The 14,013-nt window shown below is 48.5% G+C and overlaps 1 protein-coding gene across 1 annotated transcript in view; it reads right to left on the bottom strand.

Moving 5' to 3' along the window:
* Positions 1-14,013, bottom strand: part of tln1 (talin 1) — a 97,413-nt gene that overhangs the window by 16,283 nt on the left and 67,117 nt on the right. Inside the window, exons 28-46 of the mRNA XM_036528135.1 lie at positions 13,567-13,775; positions 13,025-13,144; positions 12,310-12,507; positions 11,942-12,081; positions 10,709-10,802; positions 9,808-9,897; positions 9,142-9,264; positions 8,065-8,208; positions 7,043-7,204; positions 6,729-6,869; positions 6,220-6,401; positions 5,801-5,933; positions 5,364-5,465; positions 4,615-4,785; positions 3,672-3,920; positions 3,392-3,511; positions 2,754-2,900; positions 2,215-2,381; positions 1,705-1,888 (exon numbers count right to left, since the gene is read on the bottom strand). Of these exons, the coding sequence (XP_036384028.1) occupies positions 1,705-1,888; positions 2,215-2,381; positions 2,754-2,900; positions 3,392-3,511; positions 3,672-3,920; positions 4,615-4,785; positions 5,364-5,465; positions 5,801-5,933; positions 6,220-6,401; positions 6,729-6,869; positions 7,043-7,204; positions 8,065-8,208; positions 9,142-9,264; positions 9,808-9,897; positions 10,709-10,802; positions 11,942-12,081; positions 12,310-12,507; positions 13,025-13,144; positions 13,567-13,775 (2,876 nt within the window). The remainder of the gene's footprint in view (positions 1-1,704; positions 1,889-2,214; positions 2,382-2,753; positions 2,901-3,391; positions 3,512-3,671; positions 3,921-4,614; positions 4,786-5,363; positions 5,466-5,800; positions 5,934-6,219; positions 6,402-6,728; positions 6,870-7,042; positions 7,205-8,064; positions 8,209-9,141; positions 9,265-9,807; positions 9,898-10,708; positions 10,803-11,941; positions 12,082-12,309; positions 12,508-13,024; positions 13,145-13,566; positions 13,776-14,013) is intronic.

Here is a 14,013-nt window from a genome sequence, read left to right as displayed (position 1 = left end):
GCATGTGCATATCAGACAGAAAACAAAGGCCCAGTTTCAATCCGGTTGCAGACTGCTGTGCTCTTTACTTTGAAATGGTGAAATGAAGCAAGTTTAACGTTTCTCAACACATGCTGTGTAAGCCCCCCCAATCCACCGACCGCCACACAAAACCTTATACTTGCTTCATTTCGCAATTAAAGTTAAGAAGAAAAAGGATTGAATATGGGCTTGAGAAGAAGCATGTCAATATGCCAAAATATGGAAAAATGTAACACCATCAGAATGAACAAAGACCTCATGATCCCCACAGATTTCCCAGTTTTTTCTGTGCACACATTTGTGTTTCTTTCTCTTCAAGCTACTATTATATCAAATGGAATAATGGAAGTATGATACCTTCTCATCAAAATCAACCTGAGTAGAGAGAGGCCTTTTATCCAATCCCAGAAGAGTGTTTGTAAGAGCACATGTCTACATTTTAGCTACAAATATACCACATGTATTATGAATTTTGTACAAAAATCACGAAGACAAAATGAGGTCTGAAATTCGAAACTTCAAACTAGATGTCTGCAGAATTCTGCTTATCCTCTCCAGTGGTTTAACAAACAACTCACTTGGCCTTTATAAGAATTTAACTTAATGAAGCAGAATGGTTTGTTAGGTAGTAACCTCTGCTTGTGAGGTGACTGTATCTGGCAGGTGAAAAGAGCAGAGGCCAGACAGTGGCCAAAAGCACCAAGAAAAGCTTGAGTCTTCAACACTGCAGGACGTGCAAAGTCGCCCCCTCCTGGCAGATACTGGAAGCACACTTGGCTCTGTCAATAGACTTTTAAGAGGAAATGGACACAGATGAGCTGATTTGCACACCCCCCCTCCCCCCCACTTGTCTTTCTTCATCCTAATGATTGACACCACTGATGTAGCTGACAAAATGACCACACCCACAACCACAAACACAGACGTCTCGGAAAGCCTCACTCCCAAGGAAACAAGGAAACAGGCGTTGGAATTCACTCCCAGACAAAAAAAAAAAAAAAAAAAAAAAAGTACCCACATCCTGACCCGGCAGAAACCCGGCTGCGGAATATAAGGCCTTTCCCATAACAATGCGGAGGAGACAGCAGACAAGAAGAGAAAGAGCAGGGCATTTAACATTTCAGAGTGCACAGCATAACAGTACATCCAGCCAATCACCTGTCTAGCTTCTAATACATTTAACTTGTATCACCATATGCCGATTAAGCCTTCACACCTCTTAAAGACAACAGTATTTACGCAACGTCCTTACACATTCTGAGAGGCATTACATTAATTGCTTGGGGCCAGCAGTTCGAGATCTTTTTGTGGAATACTTATTTTCCAATTCTGTACCTGCAGTAATATATCAACGCTGATACCTAATCATCTTGAAAGGGGTGCACATTTCACACGTGTGTGCTAAGATATGTGAAAGACTTTAAAGTATGGTCACACTCTGTGGTAGTGTAGTATGGTACTGTGTATTTCAAATGTGTTCAGCAACATTTTCTGTAGCTTCCCAATGCATCTACACAGTTATAAAAATGCTATAAAAAGCCACAAACTGATATACAAACTGAAGCAGTTAATTAACTACTAAATAGAATTTGCCACAATGCAGTGTACCCCAGGTGCCTAAGGTGTTGTTCAGCTTTCACAGGTAAACGACAGTTGAAAAGAGTCGGAGGGCGACAGATGTACCTGGGTCTCGGGGTCCTCGGCCCCCAGGCTGGCTGCGCCCAGCTTCACCACGTCCGCCAGCTTGGTGATGGTGGTGACAGAGGACTGCGCTGCCTGGGCCAGCTTCTCCTGGCTCGCCCCTGCCCCTGACACCAGCAGCTTGGTGTCCTCCACCAGGGCCTTGGCTGTCTTCAGGATGTTCTCCCTGGATGCGAGAGTGATAGAGGACAGACAGGTGGTACAAAGGTAAGGAGCAGGGATTGTGACCGGAAGGCAATACCTGGGCAAGGTGTTTATTAAAGGATATTTGCTTCAATAAACAACCAGCTGTATAAACAGATGATGCTAAATTAACCGTACAAGCCTCTCTGTATAAGAGCGGCTGCTAAGCTAGTGTGCAACAGGGAGAGCAGGCTTGATGGGTGTTTCACAGTTTACCCCTAATTCTGACACTGTAGATGTTGGTGGCCTCAGCTGATGCCATTTTCAACCATGCCTGCAAAGACAATGGAATCACGAAGTCACACTCACCTGTGGTCAGCGAAGGTCTCGGCGTTCTCACGGTTGAGCGTGCCGGCTGTGGCGAACATGATGGTGGTGTCCAGGTCGGCGATGATGCCGGACACGGCGCTGGCTGCCGTGATACAGGCCTGAGTGCCGCGGTTACCGGCCTGGAGGGCGGCCAGCACATGTGACACCTGAGGAAATAAGAATAATAAACACCATTACTGCAACACTGCTTACACCCAACAGTCAAGAAAGAGCAGATGTACATGGCTGCAGGGGGCCTAGAGATGCTCCTTTCAGAGTGTTAACGGCACAGCCATTAGAACGCAATCTTTTGAATGACTGGATTGACATCATATCACACTATGCATAAGCTCCAGGTTAATCTTTTCCAATTATCTATTTCAGACAATTATAACTTAAACTGTAAGTACAGGGATCTGTGATGCGTCTCCTAATTAAGGACCCCAGTTTAATTGCCACAATGAGGAAGGCACTGTCTGTATACGGTGTATGATTCTACAGGAGCAAACAGGCTCTGTGGTACGAGGACGGCTCCTCACCTTCTCTGACACCTTGCGGGCACTCTCGATCAGCTCCTTCTTGGTGAAGGCGTCGTTGGGGCTGCACTGCAGGGCCCCGGCTTTGGTCACCAGCCCCGTGCAGCTGAAGCCCAGCTCCTGGACCTGCTTCTTAATGTGGGACCCGATCTGGCAGGGAGAGGATGGGGGAAGGCATTAGAACAAATGTGGGCATGTTTCGTAAGTGTGGGCATCGAGCTGGCAGGGGGAAGACGTGCTGGAGCTCGCGTTAGAAGGAAGCTGGGCAAGCTACACAGTGTGGGACCCACTCTGGTAGTGGGAAGAGGAGGTCAGTGTCAGAGCAAAACTGGCCATGTTTCTTAATGTAGGATCCAATCTGGCAGGAAAAAGAGGACAGTAACTATTATATAAAACTACTCCTCAATCATGATGTCAGCCTTGGTCTTCCAGGAAGACAAGGTGTTCACTGTTATAACACACTAGTCACAATGTTGGTTATGAAGTGGAAGAAGCAGAGGGATGTCATTAGCATAACACAGTGACCATAATTCCTATTATACAATACGCAAAACAACAATATGCGGAGATGGTTGTACAGTGATATGTTAATAATTCTTCAACTCCAGACCTCCACGTATCAAAATCCTTATTTCTAGTACCTCGTCATTCTCAGCTGTGATGGCAGCACATTTAGCCTCTGTGGCAAGCTCTCCAAACTCGCTGGTCAGCTGATTGGCCAAGCCTCCCAGCTCATCAGGGTTGGTGTTGGATTTGGTCACCTGAAAACAAAAACACGAAAACCTTCAGATGGCGCTAATTAATGGCAAAGTCGCAACAAACCTGAGACCCTGTGAGACATTAGAGGACAAAAAACATACGTGATGTAAATTTTGCTTTGTGGGCTCTCGAGGTTCACCACAGCGAAATGCCGCCTCTTACCATCTCCTGCACAGTGACGGCGATGGCCTTGGCCGTCTTCACCATGGTGGTCTGGTAGTCCACGAAGGTGCCCTCGGGCTCTCCGGCGGGGCCCTCCTCCATCTTGTTGAGGGCCTGGTTGATGGAGTCCACCATGCCTCCCACGGCCCCCGCGGCGCTGGCTGCCTCTGCCAAGGTCGCCGCCAGGTCGTCCACCGCCTCCTTCATCATCTGCACCGACTCTTCCAGAGCCTCCTGGGTGTGGGCGGCCTATGAGCACAGAGGACCGGTCAGGGGGCGGGTTTAGTGCGGAAGTTACGCCTGCTCGCTGGCTGTGGCTGTGCTGCCCTAGCTGGGTGAGAGATCAGCTCCCCGACATTAACGAGGCTACCTATGAGGCAGCACTGTGGCGTAGTGGCAAGGAGCAGGACTTCTAACCGAAAGGCTGCTGGTTTGATTCCCCGCTGGGGCACTGTTGTTGTACACTTGGGCAAGGTACTTGACCTAGAATTGCCTCATTAAACATCCAGATGTATAAATGGACAGAACAGTAACCTATGTAAGTCGCTCTGGATAAGAGCATCTGCTAAATCTCAAGAATTGATAGCCATTACTCTACACCTCTCTGAGAATAAATTACAGGAAGAAAGCAGTAGTTTCAATTCCAATATGGGGAATATTGTGCAGTAATGCTGTATCAGGTGAAGTGAATGATATTCAGGGGGGTTTCTGCCTAAACTGAACAGCACAGCCAAATACATTTTTGGAGTTCAGTAATCCCACAGGTTATCTAGCGCTCTAAATAATTTTTAGTACAACACCTAGAGCAAACATCAATTTAGCCACATACTGAAACTGCAGTTGTAAGCAAGAATTCAAATGGGACCAAAATCAGAGACACTGCAGGCATTGCTATGAGATATCTCACACAGAGTGTGGCCTTGGAAGAGGGGCGGGGCCTTACCTTGGGGTTTCCTCCCGCCTCCTTTGCCGTGTAGAGCATCTGGAGGGCGGACTCGGCCAGCGTCTTGGTCTGGTCCAGAACGTTCATCTGCTGTTGGCTGTTGAGGATCTTCGAGGCCGTCCCAATGGAGGCCATGATGAGAGGCTCGAAGTAGCTGACCATCTGAGACACCTGGACGCACACAACCCAGGCATTAGACCAAGAACACGGTCACCCAGGGACTTTCATCCCTGGCCACACACCTTTAAAGTGCCCTGTCTAACCATCTTCAGTCTGCAAACTGCTCCCAAACTAAAACACATACTAAACCTATTGATTAGCTTAAGGCAATGTTGTTACATAAAACTGCACTAAATTCGTAACAAGAGTTGTCTCTCTCCATTAAAGTTGAGTACTGTTTCTTACGAGAAACACTGTGTTGGATGCTGAACATGCTGTCTGTCAGCAGTATAATGGTTATGCTACAAGCATGTTTGTACATAACTGCATTTATTCAATCTCAATTTAAAATTATGCACTGGACTGTGAGTGCCATTTGTGACAATCTACCTAATCTGGTATTTATCAGACATTATTGGCATTTAGCAGACGCTCTTATCCAGAGCGACTTACGTTGGCTATAGTCTGTGATTGCTGTGTGAGATATCCTGCGGTATATAGTGCACGAACACCATGTTTTACATTCATTACACTCTGATCCTCAGGGCTGCTGCAGGTGTGCTTCCTGGTTGAAGGGTGTGAGGTCTCACCTTGTGTCCGAGCTGAGAGGCCTCAGAGCGGGCGGCGACGGCCACCGGCTCGATCAGGTTGCTGATCTCCTGCACGGATGCTGCCATCTGCTCGTGGAGCGCCTGTGGGACAGAGAGAGCAGGGGGGGCGAGGGGACAACACGTCAATGGAATTCGTCTCCACGCCGGATAAAAGCCTCCTTAATGAACTGTGCCCTGGAGCTCCTGTCCCACACTGTCAACCTGCTTAGCCCATCATTGCATGTGCCAAGAGGGCCTTTATTTTTAAACACTGGGGAACTGCCTCTCCATTGACTACACTTTATTGTGAAGACATTCCCTATGAGTAGATGATGAGCCATCAGGTGCACAGCAGACAGCAGAGCAGGCAGGAAGTTCCACCCAAAACGATCCTTAATTAGGGGGTTGCCCTGGGGCGCTGACGCTGGCGATTGTACCTCCTGGGAGATGTCGTCTCTCGGGGTGAGCTGCTGGCTGATGGCAGCCAGGGAGGCCTGGTCCACCTCGCGGATGCAGTTGTTGAGGACCTCGATTGCCTCGTCGCACTCCCTCTGTCCTGGGGCTTTATCTCTGTGAAGGGAGAGGGAGGGAGGGGAAACGCACGGGTGAGCAGATGGAGAAAGGGTGACCACCTGTGTGCCTGTGGTGGTGTCACTAGTGGTCACTTGCTCCGTAAATATGGACACCCACATCATCGAAGTGCTTAAAGTCAGCCTCCTTTGCTGATTTAATATGGTACTCAAAAAGTCAAATTATTACTGTTTCCCTGTTCATAACCAGTTACCAATGGAAAGAGACCTACAGTACAACTTTCAGAGTGGCCATGATACAGGCCAGCTGGGTAGTGTGTCCGTACCTCATGTTGGTTATGAGCTTCTTGATGGAGTCGGACACGGTCCTGGAATGCCCGGCCAGCACGGACCACTTGGGCGGGTCTTTGGGGTTGACGGCCAGGGAGCGGGCGGTCTGGATCAGGCCGGTGGAGCTCTCCAGCATGGTCTTGGCTGCAGCCACGATGGGCTCCATCGCCGCCAGGCCCTGGGGATGAGTGGACATTTTAATGAGAACTCTCATCTGGATTAATGAGAGACATCTACATTGCTAAACCCCTGACTAGAGCACATATAACTGTGCTGACATCCAGTCAAAACTACAAAGCTTTTAAACCAAATAAATATAAACCACTACTCACAAGTAATATATTTATACAATTTAAAAAGAGAATACTTCATGTATTAAATGCGTTATGAAATTTATAAAATTCTTCTGTACAATAACAGATGGTATTTTATGAAGGTTTGTAAAGGTAAATGCATGAAAGTTTCTTGTTGAGTTTTGATGAGGAGGTGTCCCGAGCCATCGCACCTCTGGACTGATCTGGGCCGGGACGCTGGCGAATTCGGGATTGGAGGCGAAGGCGGTGAGGTTGTCCACGGCTTCGATCAGGGGGCCGGTGGCGGCCTTGCACTTTTCCCTGTTCTCCTGGTTGAAAGCTCCATCCAGGGCCTGGGCAGAGATGGATATTCACCTTTACATATCGCTTGGGAGGGGATACACACTCCAGCACTGGTTAATTCCACACGTACACACATTACTCAGCAGGCCTGCTTGTCATTATGCAGCATTTACATCCCTGTACAACAGACAAGAGAGGAACTAGCCGCTAATCTGGTACGTACTTTGATGGACTTGACAAGATTAGCCGTGCTGTTAGCCACTTCTTTGGCTGACTGGACGAACTGTCGCTTAGCAACAGGGTTGGACGTTTTGGAGGAGGCGAGGCGGCAGGCGTTGCAGAGGGCGGATGTGTGTTTGGCAACAATGGTGGCAGCAGAAAGAACCTTGGAAAACAGAGAACCCGTCACTGACAAAGAAAAACAAAACCGCCCGCACCGGCTGCCCCCTTCGCAGTTGTGCCACTGTGAAAAGTTGTGAAAGACCCATACAGAACAGCGGTTTCTCTAAAGGCGGTCTTCAAAAAATAAACCACATGCTAAAGTGTTAATCTGATACTGTTAGCCACATCGCCAGCTGTTCTTCGCTGTTGATTAACCTTTCTACCATGCAATTCATTCAGTAGTGTTGTGATGGAGCTGAACGTAACTTAACAGGAGCTGCAAAAAAAGAACCGGAACAAGGACTTCTAATTCAATTGAGTAAATGGGTTTTAAAGATGAAAGCAACTGCACAACTAGAAAACCATGCTTACAATTTAAGACATTGTGCCTCCGATTAGAGGCCTTTCACATCAAGCTATATTAGGAATTGGCTGAATCTGACTTGTGTTTTTTATTCAATCAAATCATGACTCTATTCTTATCCCCCTCTCATAAAAGCACCACTCCATCTGAAAAGAGATCCTTGCAGCCTTAAAGCTGCCGAGTAGTTAAGTGAACCGAAACAACAGTCATGACTCAATGTTCCTTGTCATTTTTTCTTCCTCGTAAAGGGAAGACCTAAAAGGTTACCAAGAGCTGTTCTATGAAAAATCAGGAGGTCACTTGACAACTGTTTGAGGGTTTATGGAAAATGCAAGTATTTGAGAGGAAACCCCTTGGACCTGGTTTAGTTAAATGTACCAATTTTACTCCATCAAAGCAGTCCTTACACTGCTTATTAAAGAAGTACAGGGCATATCCAACTGAACACCTTCTCTGGGTTTTCTACTGATATGGGTGTGGCTGCTACATAGAGTGCCTACCTGAGACTGGGTGCATGCCGGGTCGATCAGGTTCTGACAAGCCATCTGGATGGACTGGTTGGCCCGGGCAAACTGGGCCGGGTCCACCAGCCCCTTCTGGCCGGCATGGCTGTTGGGGTCTGACACTCCGACCAGGTAGGCCCCCTGCGGGTTCAAAGCAGTTCATTGGTCACCACATTTGGAATCCCTTTAAACTGAGGCTCTGCAACTGCAGTTAAGGTGGACTAAGATCCAGGTTTTCTAGGTCAAATTACACCACTGGCACTCTCAGAAACAGAGCAGCACTGCTTTAACCAAGACAAGTGTAGCGCAAGGCCAGTTACGCTTCCTGCTGGGCCAAAAGCCTGCAGAACACTGCAGTCCTCCAGGACTGGGGTTGAGAATCCCCGATTTAAACACTGCCAAAAGCAATGATTAAGTATGACTTTGGCATCTTTATTTATACTAATAAATTAATTCCTCTAGTCGTGGAAAGCCACCTTACTATGAGACTTGAGAAATGCAGAATGTAAGAAACAGACACAAAAAAAAAAAAAACAGCTCTTTGTTTGTTCGCCCTGATGTTTGATGCTTCCTCTTCAAAGCTGACTCACAGGGCTCTTAAAAAGCACACAATGGCCTCTTTGCTAATGTGCCAGCGTGTGTGCGTGGTGTGTGGCGCGTTTGTGAATCTTCCGCGTTTGGGAGCGAATTGCTGACATCGATTTCGACTCTCAAGTATGAGCGTTAGCGCTTTGCCCACCCACTCCTCCTCCTCCTACGCGATGCACTGCAGACCTGAGGTGCTCCACTCTGCTCCTGAAAATCCTCACTTCATGCCAACCTCTATTCTCAGCTTCGAATTTTTGACACCAATCATATTTCAGCAGTGTCCCCACTGATTATTCAATATGCGCCTGCTGCTCTAAAAATATGTCGCTGACAAGATGATTTGGAATCTGGACATGGGTATTAAACAGATGAAGGAATAATCAGGCCACCGAGGCCACCGGTGGATTTGTCTGGAATGAGACCCAGCATGCACTGCGGTTCCTGCGGCCCCGGCCGTGGATCCGGTTCGCCACCGGCGAGGTTTACCTGAGAGGCGGCTTCAGTGAGGCCGCACAGGGCCTTGGAGGCGGAGCTGACCGAATCTCCGAATTCCGGAAGGTTGCTGTTTTTGGCATTGTGGGAAATGCCAGCCATGGCTTCTCCCAACACCTGCAGGAGTAGAAGCTTCTAATTCACACATTTTCCCTCTCACAATCAGTGCTTCAGATCTCTGAATTTAAGAGGTTAAAATGTTGAATCCAGTTAAAAACAGGATATGCTCCATGGATATTCAAATAAAATAATTTGAGGCAGATTTTGGATGACAGCCAAAGCACCTCCTGATGGCCAGTTCAGCACTATTAAACATCCTCTGTGACAAGTCTGCATTCTTCTGACAAGTTCTGAGCATGTCAGCACATTATTGTCCTGGACGGTTCCATGCTAATTTGACTGCGTAGTGTGAACAGTAGTATGACAGCCACAACATCCGTTGCAAATCACATAGCGAGAACTGGCCATCACTAAAACTGACACCTGTTTTTTTTTTTTTAAACCAATTATAATTTAACATCATCTGCAGTTATTGCGCTGTAAGAAGTCACATCTCTGACAAAGAACTCATCTGAATTCTAACGGCAACCTGAAACAAGTGTGAATAGTTAAGAGCAAGTTAAACGATGCATTGATGAACAGTCTTTCTGTCCTCTGTACCTTGGAGTTCTCCATGACGCTGTCGATGCAGTCGAAGTAGGACATGTCGTTCACGGCCTCCGTGGGGTTCTCCAGCATGCCCCGAACCGTCTACAGGGGTGAAATCCTGGGTTAGGGAGAGGTCACCCCCGGGTGGGAGACAGGTCCCTACAGGCCCCCTTAGACAAAGCCCCATATTCTGTCTCTGTCGCCAGACTAAATATGTCACTCATATGTACAACACAGTGAAATATTCACAGCCTTTCAGCAAGGTACAGCAAACCCACAAACCCACAAGCTATGTAACTAGAGCCATACCCATAAAATATTTAATCCAATTCTTCCCACTCTCATTTTCGCATGCCGCTCTTCTCTTTTTGTGTCTCAACAAAGAGAGAAGAAACTCAAGTACCCTCGAACGATCAGATTAGATGTTTCAGAAAAATTTAAACCCCTAAAACACTGAAAACCCAGTTGGTTTATGTATGTGTCAATGTTGTATGGGTTGGGTGAACTATGTCCCACTGATCAAAATGTTTGGGGAAGTGTTCTTCCACGCATGCGGTCTGTAATTCAAATAAGTTAGGCAAATCGGAAATTAACAGGTGATACCCAAAAGGAAAAGTGTTTATAGCTACAGCCTCTCCAGGTTTTTGGGGAGCTGACAAGTTGGCAGCGACTGCTCTGAGCAATCGCGTCTCCATGAGTGACACCCCGAGACTCGCTCCCGCGGCCGCGCACCGGGGGGACGTCTGTCACATTCCTCTCTGTGGCAGGAACCCGAGGCTGAGGAGGAGCTCATTCTGGTGCGCTCCCACACAGCTGTTCAGCGGTGGACCCCCCCCCACTCCATCTCGTGAGTCATCCCCAAATCGCTGTGGAAGGGAGAGAAACGGCGGAAAAAGGAGAGAAGAGAAGGTACCTCTAGCTCCCTCAGCGCGTTGTCGCACTCCTTCTGCCCCGGGGCCTGCTGGGTGCACATGGTGATGAGCTGGTTGATGCTGTCGGTGACGGCGCTGTGTACACGGGAGAGTCAGAACGAGAGGGAAGGGGAGAGAGAGAGAGAGAGAGAGAGAGTTAACTGGGATGTGAGCCTGGCATGAGCGAGACAGTGTGGAGAGAGGGAGGGAGGGAGAGGGAGAGAGAGGGAGAGAGAGAGAGAGTGCTAGCCGGCGAAGATCGTGGCTCGCCCACACGCGCTACGGCGCCTGGCATTTCACGCTGCCGTCCGCCGGAGCGCTCTCCGGCACTCCTCGTCCGAGCGGAGCGGGGCCGCCAACGCCGACGGCTCGCCTCTCAGCCTCCGAGACGGAACAGCAGGAACGCGAAGCTTCTGGAAAGCGTACCTTTAAGGCCTGAGATGGAACTATGAGCATCCCATGTGCTGTTTTCTTTAAGCGCCTGACCTCTGACCCCCTCCGAGCGCCCACCGGAGCTAACGGCCGGCAAGGTGAGCGCAACTCCTACGTCTCGCGGAGGCCTTTGCTCGCCAGCGCAGCACAGAGAGGGCCGCGCTTGCCTCCTTTACCCGAGCCAAATGTTTTAGTTTTGTAAAAAGGTGCCGTTACGTAACCACCACGATTTCTATGTGTGGCCATAGAAAACGTACGTGGGGGGGTAGAGCTTACATAATGCATGCTAATTCACAGACAGGAGAGCCTTGCACGCTCTCAGCTGGATCGCTGTGTGTGTCGCTCGAGAGCGACGTTTTGAACAACATAAGCACCACTTCACTGTCCCCCTCCTCTTTGCTGACAGCATCATGTATAATTACACAGCTCTATTCTTCCTCTGTCTGCCTCTATGCAGAGATGCACTGAAGCAGGGCCCTGACATCTAATAAGAACTCCTGGCTGTTCTGCACTAAGGTGAGCTCTTTGGGGATTCATTCAAGACAAAGCTCCAAAGAGGAATTTACTATACTATCCTATAAAATAACATAATATAATGAAGTGTAACATAATATAATATAAAATAATATTATATTGTATTATATTATATCATATTATATAACACAAACAATTACGGCCTGAGCAGGAACACTGGGGGAAGGAGACCAGCTTTTGGACCCTCCTCTTTCAGTTTTCAACACTATCCATGGATGGTGACCTGGCCCACGGCTGGCTGCAAGATTCCCAGTGGACAACTTTCTTACCGGGCAGCGGCTGCCAGCTGGTTCTTGAGGTTGGGGGCATTGGGGTCGGTGGAGAGGGCTTTGGCAGCGAGCAGGAGCTTGCTGGATGACATGGAGATGGTCTTCAGGTTGGTGACCACCTGCGTCTGGTCTTCTTTGGACTGGGGGCAGGAAGAACAAGATGAGAAGTTCGATGCAACAGATAGCAATTTGTCGCAGGTTTATCATGCTCTCCATTAAAAACATGGTGAAAGAGCAACAGTGAAGGAGGGAATTTTTGATTTGATATTTGATTTTTACCAAATCAAAATATGCAGAGCAACCAAAATAATCTCATTTAGAGCTTCAACGCATTTCAGACAGTACTTTCTGTTCGAGTGGAGGCCCACCTGTGATTGGCCGGCCATATCCACTCCGGCCTCCAGGAACTCGTTGAAGTCCTGTCCGAACTTGCCCGAGGCCTTAGCCAGGTCCTGGGTGGTGCCACGGGATGCCTGCACCAGCTCGTTGGCAGACTGGTTCAGCCCAGCAGCAGCCTGGTTCAGGTTAGCCTGGGCCTCCTGGAAGCTCTTGCCACTAGGAGGGAACTGGGGGGGAAGAAAAAAAATGTTCTGTAAAGGCTAACACTTTGTCGATCTCAGACCGCTCCACCAGGATCACAACATATATGAACACTTAGATGTTGATCAAGACAACATGGACATATAAAGAAAATCACAAGACCAAAACACCAGCATAACTGATCTGTATCTGGGACATTCATATCGTGCTTGTCTTCTGTGAACCATCACAGTGAGGATCAAACAGTCTTGCAGAGGAGCTGTATATTCAGTGAGCCCTCTTCAATGACTTCATTGCTTCTAAGAGAATAAACACTTCGAAAGATAAAATAACACTAAAGTCCTATTGAAAGCAAAAATAAAAAGTTTCGCAATGGCCGCTCAACATGCACCCATGCTGAATTACATTAACACACACTCTCGGGTATCCCTTTGTTCCTTAAGTGGCATAGCTGCAAAATGCCATGACAGAAATTCAGACATTCTGGCATTCTGGAGCGACAGAAGAGCTCAAATCTGTCCCCATAATGGTGGCTTCACTCACTGAGTCGCTCAGGAGTTTCTTGCTAGCCTCTCCGACTGTCCTGATGGCATTGTCCACGTCCCTCTGTCCTGGCAGGCAGTTGACACTCCTGTTCAGAGCCTGGGACACTGCCTTCGCCACCTACACACACACACACACACACGCACACACGCGCACACACGCGCACACACAAACAACAGATCGTCAGTGCTACCACATTACTCCTCTCATGCGAAACCAAGTCCATTAACCACCAGAGAGTGTGTTCGTCTTCATATCTGAAGTGTTGAAATAACAGTAATTACAGCTCTCTGGTCCTGACAGTGGGGGATTTTTCCACGTGATGTGACTTAAAGGACAAATAATGCTGCACTTACGCAGAAAAAGATAAAAAAGGAAGCTAATGGAAACTGCCTGCATTGTGAGCAAAATCCCACTCATGAAATAGAAAGGGAGACATGTTTGCACCGGAAATAAACTCTGAGCTTTTCAGTGATTTTCGTACTCAGTTTCGGCACCCATCAGTCCCTACACCCCCTCCGCTGACGGTGACGGTGGCTTACCTGCGCCAGTCTCTGCTGGCTGTCGGGGTCGCCAGGCTTGGCGATGGCCCTCTTGGTCTCCTCGATGAGGTTGGCCGACTTGTCCATGGTGTCGCTGGCGCAGTCCAGCATGGCGTTGCGGGCCTGGGGGTCGGCGGTGTTGGCTGCCACGCCGCGGGCGGCGGAGGCCAGCGAGCGCAGGGCCTGGGCTACGTCTCTAGCGGCCATTCCTGGCGGGGAAAACGAGAGTAATGCAGCGCATTACTGCCACAGACAGGGGGCAGTATCATGACCCAGTACGCATGCAAAATCCCTGGCCAATTTCAACCCTGGGGATCCTAGCAAAGAAACGCCGCCAGCCAGGTACCTGATCCAGAAACCTTTCAACTTCTGTGTAAACCCAATTTTTTTTTTAACTGAGACAGCTGGCACTTATTTGTTTGTAGTGCCCACCCAAACACTAGCTCG

The sequence above is a fragment of the Megalops cyprinoides genome, chromosome 5 (genome assembly GCF_013368585.1).
Source record: "Megalops cyprinoides isolate fMegCyp1 chromosome 5, fMegCyp1.pri, whole genome shotgun sequence".
Taxonomy (NCBI): domain Eukaryota; kingdom Metazoa; phylum Chordata; class Actinopteri; order Elopiformes; family Megalopidae; genus Megalops; species Megalops cyprinoides.
This window is presented reverse-complemented; position numbering and strand designations above follow the sequence as displayed.